This window comes from Komagataella phaffii, chromosome 3 (assembly GCF_000027005.1).
Source record: "Komagataella phaffii GS115 chromosome 3, complete sequence".
Classification (NCBI taxonomy): Eukaryota; Fungi; Ascomycota; class Pichiomycetes; order Pichiales; family Pichiaceae; genus Komagataella; species Komagataella phaffii.
Window position 1 is genome coordinate 813,411 of NC_012965.1, and position 15,530 is coordinate 828,940.

Genomic DNA, 15,530 nt, shown 5'->3' on the forward strand with positions numbered 1-15,530 from the left:
GCGTTTCTTTTCTGTTCCTTGGAGCACATCGCCAAAAGTTGGAGAAACCCACTTCGCGATGAACTACCTAAAAGGTACAAATGGAAGAACCTGTAAACCGCCTAAAAATAGCCAGCTCGCTTCTTAGAGTCGCTTTCATCGGTATTATTTATTAATATGCACTTGTATACACTCTATGAAGTTTTTCCTTATCCCGGACCTCCTACCTGCGGGGAGTCATATAACCAAATACTTATGCTTGGGGTATTGGCCCTAGCTACCTCTCGCTCTCCCCAACTTCTACAGTTCCTTCACAGTGAAGACACTTATACTTAAGCTCCTCGCCAAGCAGCGTAAATTCTCCGTGCTCGTTATTTCCGTAAACTGGAATTGCGAGTTTTCCCTTGTTCTTCATCAGTGTCCATTCTCCCTTGGCGGGTATGCGCAAACAGCTCCTGTTGGTGCATCTAGCACCAGTCTTCTTATATCTCAGTCCACAAGAGTTGCACAGCTGACCTTCCAGGGCAGACCAGCTGGGTCTCCAGCAAGGAGAGTGATTTGAATGACAGGAAATGCATACCCGGTTTGGGTGAGATATGGTCGCCAATCTAGTGCTGGGGGATTTCGGTGACTTCTTTGGTGATTGTGGTGACTTTGCAGCCCTGAACACAGTGATTTGGTCAGAGCAAGAATTGCTTTTCATAGGCGAAGAGTTGGGTGAAACATACTTGAATGTGCTCATCTTAGGTTGGGTTGATTTGGCGTCCTCTGAAGTGGTCAGAGCAGAACTCTTAGACGATAAAGGTGGGGTAACCATGTGGGAGGCTGGGATGGACAACGGTTGGTTTACTGGAGTGTCAATAGTCTGATAAAGTTGCAATCGCCCTCCATCTGGGTGCTTTTCGTGCTGCACCTCAGACTTTTTGTCGTCATGAGAAGTATCAAGATTCTTGTATAGTTCAACGTTGTTGCACAGCATGCTCACATCATCGAGATAGCCATCTTTCTGGTAGGTGTAGTTGCTGACAAAAGGATAGTTTATGATATTGGCTGTGTTGTAAATTCCGGCTTCAGAGGCACTTTCTTTGTCCCGCAATTGAGCCTCAATAAATCGTACCATTTTATTACGTGTCCTAGGAATGTTCCTTGACTTCTCGTAGTCAGTCCTCAAGTTTGCACCGGCTTTGTCGTCGGTGACTTTATAGTTTTCCAAACAGTAATCTTTGTATCTTTTGAACCCCTGCAGGTTCCCAGATTTCAAGTTGGACACCATGTTGGCCCGCCATTCGTTGTTGCTGGTGTTCTGGATAACTTCGAAGTTATGACATGAGGATGTAGTGTAATTAATATAAGAGTAAGCCGTGTCTGGGTATAACAATGAGGAGTTTCGTATCGAGTGCGATGAGGCTGGAGTCGGCTTTAGATTCGCCAAGATCCTGGCCACCGCTGGAACTGAAGATACTGACTCGTTCTCAACTTTGGATTTAAACAGTGGGGTGGCTGGTGGTAGTGAGACTCTCTTTCTGCTTTGGTTCACCTCGCTCGGTTCCAGTCTTCTCTTTGAAGACAACGGAGATTCAGTGTGGTGCACTTCTGAGAAGCGGCGTTTCTCCTTTTTTGGAAGAGCTCTCTGATCGATGGCGCAGCTCGGGATGCTAAAGTTGGCAACTGAGGCTGGACAACTTGATGTAGATTTCACATGTTTCGATGAGTTCGGCTCATGCTTGGCCTGTTTGATGCATCGGGGTTGTGAGGGAGAAGTTAAGCTCGTTGCAGGATCACTGCGAGATCTTACGTGGAAAATGTTGCTCAAATCTGGATGGTTCTTGAAATGATTATTGTTGCTCATTAAAACGCTCATAATGTCAATGATTTGGGTTTAATTGGACTACTTTGGCTGGTGAGTCCGGAATAACTATCGCTTCCTGTAGTAGAGTGATGTATGGTTGCTATAACGATTGGGGGGTTCCTATTGTAATCAGGAAAAGGTGCGAAATTGTGTCTTTAAATCTGGGATTGACAGATTACTAAGATCAGCTTGATAAGAGTTTAAAATTTCTGAGATTAGGTTGGCTTGATCCGATACTTCAGCAAGCTTGTTCTAGACAGCTTATGTTTCTTTAAGATATATGAGAAATCAAAAGGAAAAGAGGGGTCTCAGGGGATATATAAGCTATAAATACAAATTTCTTGAACTGATCCCAGCCATTCAAAAACTTGTTGAACACAATGGGAAAGATTTGAGCAGATCAGAATTTCAGCTGACATCAAGCCAGTAACCCCCTTAGGCGTCTTACTCCTTTCGGTATTCTGCTCCATACAATTCAGGCATGGCTTGGTCATGATAAGTGAACCGAGCGCGAAACAACGACCATCCATGCATGGAATATATATCAAATATCAAGCCATCTCCATGGCCGTGGCGTGTCTTACCAAAAAAAACTGACAGGCTTTCTGGTGCTGCGAAGAGCTTAGCCTTCTAAATTCAGCACAAAAGAACAAAAGTACTGAATTGAGGCATAAACCTCTGTTCCAACTGGGTATATAAACTTTTTGGGAAGGAGAAAGCCATGATTACCGGAATCCCTCAATTTGATCTGAAACGCCCAGTATGCACGGTTGTGGTACATATAATCTAAAGCGGTTCCTCCTCCCAAATCAGGCAATAGATCTGCATCCCTGTCTTCGCATGCCTTCAACACTTGATATTTTTTCCCTGTACTCTTTCTTATGGCCCTTGCAATACCGTAACCTAGCTCAATCAGGTTTTCCTCGTCCCTTGGTAAGATTTCGCATGAGTACGCATAGGGATACAGCACCGTTTGCGAATACGAGTGTAAGTCGATATAGCCGTAGATCTTATGTTCTTCTTTGGTTCTGTTCAGGAAATTATTCCACACTTCACTTTCTATACTTTCGAAAGGGGACTCACCCGAATATTCCTCTCCACAGGGTAAGTCTTCTGATTTCACGAAATGATAATCAAATGAATGGTCAATGTCTATACCAAAACATCGGGGCATATAAGTTTCTTGTCTGTTCTTCCTCCACAACCTGTCTTCGTTAAAGCTATATTCGTATCCATCAGGATTCAAAACTGGAACAAACAAAAAGTCCAACTTGTCCAGGTATTTCGCTTCCTTGTGGTGTCCGTCAGCATAGTTTTGGAGCAGTTTGTGAACGGCATAGCATGCACTGGTTACTGATATCCATTCACGCGCATGCATTCCACCTGTAACGACTACTGTTTTGTTGCCAGAGTGCTTCCCTCTAACGTGAAGAGCCTTCAGATCACGACCTTCATAAGTTTGCCCAATCCAGTTGATCGACACTAGCTTAGGAAATTCCTTCTGTATTTCTTCGAACCAGTCGTATATAGTTTCCAGCGTTCTAAAATCCTCAAAAAAAGCATTACTTAGGTTCTGGAAAGAAGGGAACTCTCCTAGGGCTTGCAAAGATGTCACTTTTGTCGAAGGATATGTTTCGTAGATTCGCTGTGGAAGATCTCCAATCATCAATTGTACTTTATATTCAGAAACTGGACTGTCAACACTTCTCGTTCTTCGTTCCAGTATGCGTGACTCCACGTTGTAAAGTAGGCGGTGCATCTGATCACGGTCAACCTTCAAATCTATCAAACCAACAGATTGCTCCCATATGGAAATATGCAAAGCTTTAGCTTCCTTGAAGATCAAGTACTTGATAAACTCATCTTCAGATGTGATCCTTATTACAAATGATTCTGAGTACTGATCCAAGTCGATAGGCCAATTTTGAGAATTGGCGGTATAATAATCATTCTGGGATTCATTCTCTAATCTTTCTTCAAGCAACTCAGACAAAACTCTCTCCTCTATTCCCTTGATATTCTGGTTCACTATTTCGGTGAAATTTTGCTTGTTATAGAGTGCAAAGATCTGCTGCTTTTGCAAAAATTGGCCGCAAGTATATTGTAAACTGTCTACTATATGAGAAACCTTCTGAGGAAGATGCAACTCAAAGCAACTTATGGCGGTTATCAATGACAACAATATCACACTCGTGTGTGCTATTGACAAGGTGGTCTTATAGAGCATTCTTGTCAACGTTCCTACAAAGAGGTTTACCACACCCGCAAGGTCAGTAAAAGTGGAGGTTTCGACGTGCACTACTCAGGCTCCACAATCTACCTTCTCAGAAATCAGGTGCCTAGCGGGATTTCTAATATCCAGCGCAGAGAAACCTACGTTGTAACCCCCACCGATCTTCCCAGCATGCTATCGGGTTACGACGAATACTCCAGTTCGATAATTCCAGCATTGGAAACCGACTTGGTAGTATTGAGGGAACGTTTTTCATCCGATCAAATTTTCTCCTCATCTATCAACAACCATCCAGATCTAACGGCTATATACACCAAGCATTTTGAAGACAAGTTCACGGAAGAAGACCAGACTAGCACCATCAGTTTTAAATCTGCCGTAATTGAAAACGTAGTATTGAACGTCCTCTTCAACGTAATTGAAAAGAATGAAAGCACTGAAGTATTAGTGACAGAGATTCTGATACTGTTAGATTTGGCAATACATGGATATAATAAGCAAGTCTACAAAAGTTTGCCATTGATTATTGTATTGCAAGCGTTTGCCAAATTGGATATTGATATAATTTGCGACAAATTGGGCCCAATTTTGTTAGGTCCTCACTCAAATGAACGCAAAAGGATCCTGCAACAGAATGGATCTTTGATCGGAAAAAAATCACCTGGTTTAGTGCTATTAAGTTATTCTCAAAAGATATTAAACAGATTATTCAAACACATTGAATCACATGAGCTATTTGGTGGATACTTTAGAACGTTTATCAGAACTAGTTTTGCTCTTGATGACTCCTTACTGCCCACGAGGAAATGGGAAACGAATGTCAACACTAAAACTTTTCTGACGGGTTTGCAAAAGCAATTGAGACAAACTAGAGGTGTATCCAGTGCTGAGAATAAGCTGAATAGAAAAATGCAAGAAGACTTCAAGCGGTTTGTTGATTTGATGATTTTTTTGAATGATCCTGTGCCTCTAATTGAAGCCGACAAAAGGGGAAGAACTTTCAGGCATTTATCAGATATGGAGAACTCATTGAATTTTGTTTTTGAGTTTTTGAAGACTCTCATTGACATGGATAAGAAACAAAAACACGGGATTAGATTGCAGAATCAAAGTTTTTTTCTACCTGAAACCCAGAGATCGGACAGAGAAATTGCACAAGTGGTTGAACATTATACCAGGAAGTTGCTTCAGTTAGAAATTCCTGTTACTGCGGAGCTCTTTCAGAAACAGCTCAACGATTATACATTCAGACAATTAATTCTCCTACAAGTTGTTGTTGGAGCTACATACATTTTATCACTCAAGAAAAAAGAAGTTGATGACAGGATTGCCAGGTTAAGGAAGGCCACAAAGGATCCAAAACTGGCGCAACAGTTACACAACAAAATGCCTGCCGTAATATATGATAGGGATTTATCTGATGCATGTTCTAATCTTCGAAACACGATATTAAAGCATTACAAAGAGTTTGATAGTAATTTTTACGAAACCTTACAAAGCATTGCCGCATCAGAAGAGTCCTGGATTGATTGGAAATTGCTTCAGTACTCTCTAGCAATTATTGAAACGGGAAAGTTTGATAGCCATGTCACTTTATTCAATGAACAGCTGCCAAGTTTGTACGAATATGCTCCACAGTACTCTCACAAGCTTGGGACACCTCAATTATCACGAATATGGAAAATTGAAACCAGTTTACCGCATCTAAAGAACCACAGTTTTGATAAAGAGGAATTTGTTGAAGATATTAGAATGGAACTATATCCACTAGATTCCCAATTACAACAACCGGATTTGGATTCTAAACACAAGGAAGAAATTCAAGGTCAGAAAGACTATTTGAATTGGAAATCAATGAGATTTCTTAGATCAAATAATGAATGGCTGAAATTGAAACAAACTAATGAGAAAGTTGGACTTGAGGGTATGTTTGATGATGGTCTTTTGATGGACGAAGATTTTGAGGAGGAGATTCCCTCCGAAGTTAAAGAGATGATGGAAAAGATTCAACAGGAAGAGAATGAGAAAATAGAGAAACAAAAGAAAGAGGAGGCTGATGAATTAGAGCAAGAACAAACTAAGAACGAAGCCGATAAATTGGAAACCCAAGAAAGTCAAGTAGCGCCTGAAGAAAAGAGAGATGAAGAAACAACGAATGATGCTGCAGAGAAAGGTTTGCCAGAGAAACTTGAACCGTCCCAAATTGATGAGTCGCCAGTAGAAAACAAATCACCGGCAATTCAATCCCCCAGGACTGCATCTCCGGCCAGCGAGACACCTAAATTGAGTTATGAAGACACAAAGCTACAGTCTGATGACGAATCTTCCACCAAGCAACCAAGCTCCACCTCACAAGCCGATCTTTCAAACGATCTTGAGGGAGTTCAAAAAAAGCGGAAGCTATCGACAGACTCGGAATTGCCCACGGCAAAAAAACTCAAACCTTGAATTTATTAAATTCATCGTTGTATATGAATGCAAAAATAGAATCTAGAATATAAATTCAATCACCACAATTTCAAAACATCGTCCCAATCGGACCTCTTCCTTCTTTCCCAGTAATTGTTCTCTCCCTGTATAGGGATCCAGCAGTCATCTTTACCTTTGTGAAAGAAGCTAGGTTGATGTTCCTCGTTGGCAATTTCATTCGCCTTTCTACGGGCTCTTTGGAACTCTTCAAGTTCGATTTTTTTATCTTCAGCACCATCAACGTCCCCGTTTTCATACATTCGAAGATCAGGTCTGTATCTAGAATCTGTAGGCGGAATTTTTCCTTCCTCGAGACTAGTAATCTCGTTTAAACATGCAGCAAATTGTGTGAACCCAAACTTCAAGTTTGGGGATGGAACTAGGGGACCTACCTTCCAGATATTTACCCCATTCCATGAAATGGATTCCGTCCATGTTCCGGTAGCCTTGGGCCCAACTATGTTATTCTTGGAATCAGTCAAGGTGATACTCAACTGCTCAGACCTCCCGGAAAAAACACCTCCTGACTTAAATGCTACAACGGCCTTGTGACCATCTGAACATTTCACAGTCATGGATCCGGTTGGCTCCATGTACTTTTCACCGGCTATCAAATTCTTGAGAAGACAGTTAGGTAGAGACCAATGATAAACATCTCCGGTTGTGCGGTCAGTAAGTCTTGCAACACCTTCAACAGTTACCTCAGCATTCTTACCCCATATCTTTTGCGATGGAGAAGGTGAGTAATTCAAATTCCACCGCTTGCTATCAACATTGATGGCCAAAATAACAGGTCTATGAACCACTTTTTCACTGATGAGTCTAATTCCAAGATCCTCCCTCACTAGTTCAAAAGTCTCGCCTAACATCGGATTGAAAGGTTTTCTACTGTTTCTTTCCTTTACCCTCAGTGAACTGAAATAGCTTGTAGCAAATGCAGCAATTTTCATTAAACGTGAACCTGAAGCTTTGTCAGAATCTAAAGCGTCATTTATCAGGTCACAGTATTCCACAAACTCGCTGTACTTTTGCAACATGGACAATGGTTCATTAGCTGTCACGGGCATTGCAACGTTGGACAGGTCCTTACCAACATTCTTTCTAATAAAAGATAGAATACTTGGAGGAGTGCTAGCGCTCTCTGGTATATCTGTCCGTCTAGTCACATTCTCGGTCTCTCCCAGGGGATACAAATCGTTGATCTCTAAATTGTCCTGTTGGGACATGATCGATTTAACAAGTTCTCGTTCAGTTGATGACTCTGAGGATAGGGACTCCTCTGTCTCCTCCAAAGAAGAGTAATCAGAAGAATCCGTAGCTATTTCTTCAATATTTTTTAGTGGAAGAGCACCGTGTCCATGTCCATTCGTAGAGATTGTGGTATCGTTTTGCTCATTCAGGAACACAACTTCTCCAGTAATTTCTTGGAGGTATTCCTGAGCATCATAAAATTCTTGGGAGAATATGGAAGCTCCACCTGTGGTTACTGTGTTTGATCTTGAAATTTGCTGCGAGGATTGCAGGTTTTTGGCATTATCCATGAAAGACATCAAGGTATCAATTCTGGATTTTATATCTTTGGCTAAAGATAAAGGGTCGGATGTAAAAGATGACATGCTCAGTTGATCTCCATTTACGTCATCCTTTTCTCTTTTAAACTTTTTCCAAAATGAGCTTTTTCTGTTGCTTGATCTGATAGAATCTTGTGTGGTTTGCTGGTCGTCAAGCACAGACACCAGGTTTGAAGATTTCGAACGTAGAGCGGAGATGTTGTCATGGATCTTCAGGAAAATATCACGATCGACAAACGATGGTAAGGTACTATCAAGTGTGTTGACTCTCGTGATTTGTGGCTTTGCTTCTTCGTTCAAACTTGAACTTCCTTTCAAAAAGTTGAATGCTTGAATCCACGTACTCCAGTCGTTCTCATTAGACGATTTCAGAACCCAGAGTTCTAAACCCGAATCTAAAATTATAACCTTAGTTTTCTCGTCAGCAAATATAGCAGCAGATCTAATCAACATGTTTCCTCTGACTTGTTTGGAATTGTCATTAGCAAAATAGTTGAGAATGCCATACTTGAAGTTCAAAACGAAAAACCGCTTATGAAACGATTTCTGTCGACCTTTACGAGATTTCTTGAGAAGGAACCCCTGCAGATATCTACCACCTTTGACATGCAAAACCGTAGAATTGTCAATCTTCTTATCGTGGTCATTTGGTAGGTCAAATCTCACACCTGTAGATGACGAAGTGTCAATTTTCTTAAGCGATAAAGTGGAGTTAGTTTTGTTATTATTCCTGTAGATCGTGCTATCAAGATCCTTTTTAGGCATGCTTGGATCTTCCACGTATTGGTTGAAAAATACCTTCTTTGCAGTAGTCTTACTAAAAGTGTTATCAAAGACGAAAGCTAGCAGACAGCTATCCTGTACTTGGAAGGTTCCTTGAATCAGCTCATTACCTTGGCATTTGCCAACCCATTGTTCTTTCTTTAAATTAGACTGTTTGAGTCTCTGCTCAAGTGATAAGGAATTAGTGGATGAAATTGCTGAAATATTGGAATCTGACCGACGCCTTCCGGTTCCCGTAGCGTTAGAAGACTCCTTCAGTGAAGGGTTTCTTTCCAATGGTAGCACAGCGCTACCAGAAGACAGATTGAACTGGTCACCTTCATCAATGATGGGAGGTATTGAAGCTCTGAAACTGGGAGATTCCGTGTTGAATGAGGAAGCTGAGTTGTTCTTAGTCTCATGAGAAGATTCGCCTTTTTTGCAAGAATAAATTCCAAAGTCAATGCTTTTCTTCAAGGGTTTTATCTCCCAGTGCAAGACACTTTTGGCGGGAGCTTCTACCCATTTTATGAAGTAGGACTTGGATCTGATATCCAATGCTTCCATTGTAGTTTATAAAGAAGATTGGAAAAAATGAATATTGATTCCAAGTATGACAATGTGGGCGGGGGAGTGCTTCCCTTTAACTAGAGACTCTGTTTTGGTATCGTTTTACTATATTGTAAGAGGGAAGAGGCTTGGGAACCGCGTAGCCCGCGACAAGACCTGCCTAGAAATAATGGGTTGTGCACTACAGACAACCATGGGGGACGTGGTTGGATTTGGATGTTTGATGTTGGTTGAACGAAGGATAGATATAGTTGAAGTCTGGTCTTTCTAAATTTAGATATGTGGGGGAGACTACCATGAGGTTGGTTCAGAGTGGTTCGGGGGAGTTTTATGGTCCTCTAATTTCTTTTTATTTCTTTTCCTTATCCATCGTATCTTTATCTCTGATCTAGAGGTGTCACTGTGACTCGTTATGGGTCCGAGGAAAACCCGCGGCTGGTTCAGCAAGAACAAATCATGATGATTTTGAGAACGATAGCTTGTTTTCAGAGGTCACATCCACAGTTAAGGCAAAGACATTAGCTATTCCAAGTCAATTCGTTTTTGGATGAGTTTTTAGGCCCATGAATAGCTGCATTGGATCCGATATGTATGCCCTCTCTTTTTATTAGTCCGCGAAGTCACTCATTTAAGGTGAACTTATCTAGAAACTGGGGGAATTCATGTATAAAATTGGCTGGAAACACCGATTGAAATAGCCATAATCATTTCACAGCCACTCCTATTCTAACACAATTAACAACAATGGAAAATCCTCTTCAGATTATTGATATTTCAAACATAGACATCCCTACTGCCAGAGAGGTTGTGAGTGCTGCTGGTTCTCAAGGGTTCCTAATGTTAGAGGGCCATGGGTTCTCTCAAGAAGAAGTGGCTGAGCTTTTCAAAGTCTCCAAAGGTTTCTTCGAAGAACCACTGGAAGAGAAAAAGAAATACACTATTCCTGCCAATGACAACCATGGCTATACCACTTTTGGCGGAGAGAACTTGGATGAGTCTAACCCTGATAAACCCCAAGGCGACCCTAAAGAAGGTTACAATTTCAGTAACCTGAACCTTCTAGAGGGCACATGGAATGGCTCTACTCCTGAGTACTTTCAAAATTCAGAACATGCTAAAGTTGTCCAATCTGTGATCAAGAAGCATTCTTTATTGGTTCACAAACTGCTGACTTTATTCGCCATAGGTCTTGAAATAGATAAAGAAGCTGGTGGCGCAGATTGGTTTGTTCAACGTCATAAATTGACTGATCCAAGTGGGACAACATTCAGACTCTTGCATTATCCATCCCCTAAGTCTCTCAACCCGGAAGAGACCATCAGAGCAGGAGCCCACACCGATTACGGGGGAGTAACACTTCTTTTTCAGCAGGATGGACAGGCCGGTCTTGAGATTCACTCGCCCTTAACAAAAAAATGGACCCCTGTGCCATTCGTGGATGCCTCTGCCCAGTTCAAAGAAAAAGGAGCTGCTGCACCTATAATTGTCAACATTGGGGACCAATTGAGTTATTGGACGAACGGACTCTTAAAGTCTACTGTTCATCGTGTCAAGTTTCCTGAAGAATCTGTAAGGGAGGGGAAATCTAGGTACTCTATTGTCTTTTTTTCTCATCCAGCCGATGATACCTTGTTGGAACCAGTTCCTTCACCTTTCATTAGAGCTGTCAACGGTAGAGGAGCTGGAGCTCAATCAAAGGCAATCACCGCCAAAGAACATCTATTGAAGAGATTGGCAGCCACCTACGGATGGTATTAGAACAATGGATCTGTAAAACTATTTATTTTTGTTTATTAATTAGGGGATAGTTCAGTAGAGGTAAACCAAGGGCCACTGCTAGGTTTAGCCTTCCCTAGTAGACTCAACTGAAACTTTAGATTTTTCGCACGCGCTCTTCTCTCCTGTCAACTCTCTGCCACTTTTTGGATCATGGGACTAAGGACACGGGCGTCTTCAACCTTACGCAATGTAGATGTCATGTTGCTACTGCTCGCGTGGTGTGCTGTATTTTGGTTTCATCAAACTTATATACCGAGAAAGGTAATAGAGCAATGTTCGTTCCATCAATCAAATTCCACAACTTTCACGGTTCTGATGATAGCGGATCCCCAATTGATTGACAATCATACCTACCCCGGCAGGAACAAGATATTGCTGGGTCTATCAAAGCATACCGTGGACACATATTTAACACGAAATTTCAGGCATTTAATAAGCACGTTGCATCCAGATTCTGTAATGTTTGTTGGTGATCTGATGGACAATGGGAGATCATCAGAGGATAACTATTACGAAAGAGAGTATTCCAGGTTCAAAAATATTTTCCCTGACTCAGACTCTTATGAGATGTTGACAAATGTTCCAGGAAACCACGACGTAGGTTGGGCCAACGGCGTGAAGAAACACGCTGTCGGGAGGTTCAATATGCATTTTGGGGAATCAAACACTGTAATCACAAGAGGTAATCATGAATTCATATTCTTGGACTCACTATCACTGTCGAACACTAATGATGAATCTATTTATGGACCTTCAAGCCGCTTCATGCAAGAATTCAAAAACAGACGGAAGGACAAACCTAGGATCTTACTTACACATGTTCCACTATTCAGGAATCCAGATATTGATTGCGGTCCTATGCGTGAAGGTGGTAAATTTCCTCTTACTCAAGGTTATCAATATCAAACCGTATTAGACAATGAACTTTCTGAAGAGATTTTAGCTTCTTTCAAGCCAGATTTAATACTGACGGGAGATGACCATGACTACTGCGAATACAACCACGAGTATCACGTCAATGAAACATCATATATTGCGAAGGAAATCACCGTGAAATCCATATCTATGGCCATGGGTATTCAAAGACCTGCAGTCGAACTACTAACACTACAAAACGAGAAGCTTTATTTCTCCATATGTCATCTTGAAAGACCATACAGAGAAGTGATAACTTATGTTCTACTTGCCGCTCTTACTGTCGTTATCATATTCTTCTGGAATAACACTCACATTAGAGGACGAAGATACCAACCATTAGCTAATAGGTCAATCAGAAACAAATTGGCAAATTATGTGAAGGGCATAGAAGTCGACAATTTTGGACCTGCTACGACAATACTTGTGGGCCAGGCTGATCAAGAAACTCCTGCGTCTAATAATTTTGCCACAAGCTGGTGGAACCTTAAACACCACACTAGAGCTCCGATTGGCAGTTCACTGTTTACCAAGCTAAACTTTGGAGTATTCATTAAAAAGTGTGCTATCATGTCTTTATGTGTTGCAATCTTGTACATTAATATGGTAGGTATCTAAAGAACTGGTTTCATTAAGCACCCCACAATTTCTGAATCAAATCAAATATACCATTATTTTCCGTTTCCAAAACGTAAACACCATACAAACTAAGACCTGTAGCAGCATCCAACAAGTACAAGGCCATCTTGTGCCAAACTCCGTACACTCGCTTCGGGATATAGTCAATGATACAAGACTCGAATCCTGCTCTGCAATGGAACACAAGCAGCACGCTGAATATGGAGTCAACCAGAGGATACTCCGCTCCTGCAGCAAAAGGTGTTATAAATAAAGGAATCATTGCAATTGTGATGATTTTTTCATAGGTCCAATGGTAACCACCGTGGAAATGGTCAGGTTCTGGAGGAACATATGCGTCATTGACTGTTCCAACTACGTAACCGGGAGGTTGCTCCTTCAACTTTAGCTTTGAGAAATCTGGCTTCAACGAGATGCACCTTGAAAACACTTGTGGTCTGAATAGGCTTCTGCGAGTTAAAATTGGGTTCAATCTGAGCATTTGGGGTAGGAAGCAGGAAGCGAGTAAGCTTTTTTTTTCCTGCGCATTTCGTGGAGTGATGGTGTTGGCGCTTATGTAATAGATGAATTCCTACAGAGGGAAGAGTATAACAATACTGTCAATGGTGTATTGTTGACCTACTTAAATACTATACATCCTTGAAATTTGTGCTGTTCCACCGACAGAAAAAGGAATGTTCAATATGTCAAACCTTTGAATAATAATAATACAACCGTTCCCAAAATTTAGAGTCCACTTCAATCGTGAAATTTTGATTCTCTTTAGATAGCAAATCAGAGATTTGGCTAAAACCATAATGATAGTGCAAATAAACTGTGATAAATAATGCGTAAAGCAATCGATAATCCTCTGTCAAAATAAATAACTCCAAGATTCGAATCATGTCATCCTTGGAAAAATGATTCAAAAGTAATTCGTTGAATATAAACTGGAAGTTTAACACTTCAGAAGATTGCGTCTTAAATGTTGTATATTGATCCTTGGCAACTCGGTGTTTAATGAAAGAAACTATCTTGGAAACCTTTCTGTCAAACTTGCTGACAAACGCCCCGCTACGGAGATTTGCATTAAGAAGTCTCATTATCTCAAATACGTCATTATTGGAAAATCCAGGTAGAAGGAAAATAGTAGCAATTATAGTTTCATCACCATTTTTCAGATCTTGATTACTTTTCGATCTTGCTGTAAGAATCTGATTTAACCTCTTCATAGATTCCTCAGAAATATCCTTTGGAAGTTTCTTCAATATCAAATGGTCCATCTTGATTAAGTCATCATACTCTTGATATTTTTCAGGCACCACTTTATCTCCTTTCATGTCCGTCAAAAACTTTATCCAGACTTGACTTTTCAATTCATCCTGTATGGGGAATTTCCATGTGTTTTTGACCACTTCATTCTTGTAACTTGATTTCCATGTTTCGTGACTGAGTATATACGGTAATCTCTCCTTCCATATTAATAAATCACGCTCACTTTGGCGCCTGATAGAAACCATCCTTTTTTGCTTTCTTGCAGCAGAATCAAGCATGGCAGAGGCCTGCTTCTCATGCCTCTTGGCCTCTTTGAAACTCTTGGGCGGTAACCATAACGGCCTAGTTTTGCACAATGTATCCAGCTTTTCTTTAGATATAAGGTCTAGCTTCTCTAATCCTGCATCTTCCACAGTTTCGCTTCCGCTTGGGAGTTTTAGCTTGTTGTATTCTTTTCTCTTCAAAAGCTCATTTTGAACAAAATTCGTAGAACTATTCTCATAAAATTTAGTTAAATTCTTGGCTTCCGGAGACAGGGCATGAAACTTCCTTTCATAATTCTCTATTGTGGGTGTGGAAGGTTCGCTTCCATCGCTGAATTGTTCTAATCTTCCTGGGAGAGGAGACGGAGGCATACTTTGAAGATCGTCTACGCTTTGTAAAGCCAGCTTAACTATTTTTGCTGGCATATTGTTTGATCCATAGAAAGAAAGAGCGCATCCATTGGTCACAGGAACATTGTACATGAGTTGATCATCAGGAATTTCATCATCAGAAAAACTGACTGGGATCTTTTCGGCTTCCATTTGTGACTTCCTCCTTGACACTGGTTTTGGTTTAGGTTTCGACTTCATAGTAACTAATACTGGAGTTGAGTGAGCCACTCTGGAGTAGAAAGGCCTGTTGGCCAAAGGTGGTGGATCATTTGAAGCTAAGGTGGTCATGGTTAATGAAGCTGTGTCGATGGAAGTATTCGACCGAGAGCATTCTGAATCTTCACTTTCGACACCAGATGTACTTCTCTTCAAAGTACCGGTAACATCAGGACGCCGTACCTTAATTCCTAGTCCACTATTTATCTGTGTATTGGAGCCCAGCCTTCTGACGCTGGTATAACTCTTCGAACGTCCATTCAGCAGACTTGACGGAGAAGGATGCTTAGTGTGCTTGGCTCCCCGTTTATCTTCCATAAACACCTTGTCGTCCTCCAAGGAGAGTTCGTTGAACCCTTCCTCAGGGAGACTTTGTAGGGATACTGATGAAAAATTCCGTGTGCTTCCTATCGTGCTCATCCAGTAAACCTTAGGGAGAGGTGGGTAGTTTTGATAACGAATGTAGAGGGATGGAGTTGAGGACTGATAGAGAGAAAAGGCTTAATGGGCGCGAGGCATAAGGCTTGATGCGATTATTTACTGGGTAACAGCTACAAAGTAGCAGAGATCTGCCACCAGCTTATTCGTTCCCTAGAAAGAATAGACGCGACGGTCCGGCTTTCGGAACCCACCGGAAC

At 41.2% G+C, this 15,530-nt stretch overlaps 8 protein-coding genes across 8 annotated transcripts; 3 read left to right on the top strand and 5 right to left on the bottom strand.

The window, feature by feature from the left end:
• Nucleotides 1-256: 256 nt before the first annotated feature.
• Nucleotides 257-1,840, bottom strand: PAS_chr3_0418 (Zinc-finger inhibitor of HO transcription; the record flags this gene model as incomplete). The annotated part of the gene is made up of 1 exon (XM_002492601.1): nucleotides 257-1,840. The coding sequence occupies one exon, from the start codon at nucleotides 1,838-1,840 to the stop codon at nucleotides 257-259; it is 1,584 nt and encodes a 527-aa protein (XP_002492646.1).
• A 610-nt stretch (nucleotides 1,841-2,450) lies between these two features.
• PAS_chr3_0419 (Putative metalloprotease with similarity to the zinc carboxypeptidase family) lies at nucleotides 2,451-4,055 on the bottom strand (the record flags this gene model as incomplete). Its single annotated transcript, XM_002492602.1, has 1 exon — nucleotides 2,451-4,055. The coding sequence occupies one exon, from the start codon at nucleotides 4,053-4,055 to the stop codon at nucleotides 2,451-2,453; it is 1,605 nt and encodes a 534-aa protein (XP_002492647.1).
• Nucleotides 4,056-4,232: 177 nt separating this feature from the next.
• On the top strand, nucleotides 4,233-6,509 carry PAS_chr3_0420 (Hypothetical protein; the record flags this gene model as incomplete). The annotated part of the gene is made up of 1 exon (XM_002492603.1): nucleotides 4,233-6,509. The coding sequence occupies one exon, from the start codon at nucleotides 4,233-4,235 to the stop codon at nucleotides 6,507-6,509; it is 2,277 nt and encodes a 758-aa protein (XP_002492648.1).
• Nucleotides 6,510-6,568: 59 nt separating this feature from the next.
• PAS_chr3_0421 (uncharacterized protein) lies at nucleotides 6,569-9,430 on the bottom strand (the record flags this gene model as incomplete). The annotated part of the gene is made up of 1 exon (XM_002492604.1): nucleotides 6,569-9,430. The coding sequence occupies one exon, from the start codon at nucleotides 9,428-9,430 to the stop codon at nucleotides 6,569-6,571; it is 2,862 nt and encodes a 953-aa protein (XP_002492649.1).
• Nucleotides 9,431-10,177: 747 nt separating this feature from the next.
• Nucleotides 10,178-11,191, top strand: PAS_chr3_0422 (Hypothetical protein; the record flags this gene model as incomplete). The annotated part of the gene is made up of 1 exon (XM_002492605.1): nucleotides 10,178-11,191. One exon carries the CDS (start codon nucleotides 10,178-10,180, stop codon nucleotides 11,189-11,191), a length of 1,014 nt encoding a protein of 337 aa, XP_002492650.1.
• A 171-nt stretch (nucleotides 11,192-11,362) lies between these two features.
• Nucleotides 11,363-12,745, top strand: PAS_chr3_0423 (Putative membrane protein of unknown function involved in Mn2+ homeostasis; the record flags this gene model as incomplete). The annotated part of the gene is made up of 1 exon (XM_002492606.1): nucleotides 11,363-12,745. The coding sequence occupies one exon, from the start codon at nucleotides 11,363-11,365 to the stop codon at nucleotides 12,743-12,745; it is 1,383 nt and encodes a 460-aa protein (XP_002492651.1).
• Nucleotides 12,746-12,758: 13 nt separating this feature from the next.
• On the bottom strand, nucleotides 12,759-13,247 carry PAS_chr3_0424 (Membrane anchor subunit of succinate dehydrogenase (Sdh1p, Sdh2p, Sdh3p, Sdh4p); the record flags this gene model as incomplete). The annotated part of the gene is made up of 1 exon (XM_002492607.1): nucleotides 12,759-13,247. The coding sequence occupies one exon, from the start codon at nucleotides 13,245-13,247 to the stop codon at nucleotides 12,759-12,761; it is 489 nt and encodes a 162-aa protein (XP_002492652.1).
• Nucleotides 13,248-13,452: 205 nt separating this feature from the next.
• On the bottom strand, nucleotides 13,453-15,312 carry PAS_chr3_1189 (uncharacterized protein; the record flags this gene model as incomplete). The annotated part of the gene is made up of 1 exon (XM_002492608.1): nucleotides 13,453-15,312. One exon carries the CDS (start codon nucleotides 15,310-15,312, stop codon nucleotides 13,453-13,455), a length of 1,860 nt encoding a protein of 619 aa, XP_002492653.1.
• Between the last annotated feature and the right edge of the window lie 218 nt (nucleotides 15,313-15,530).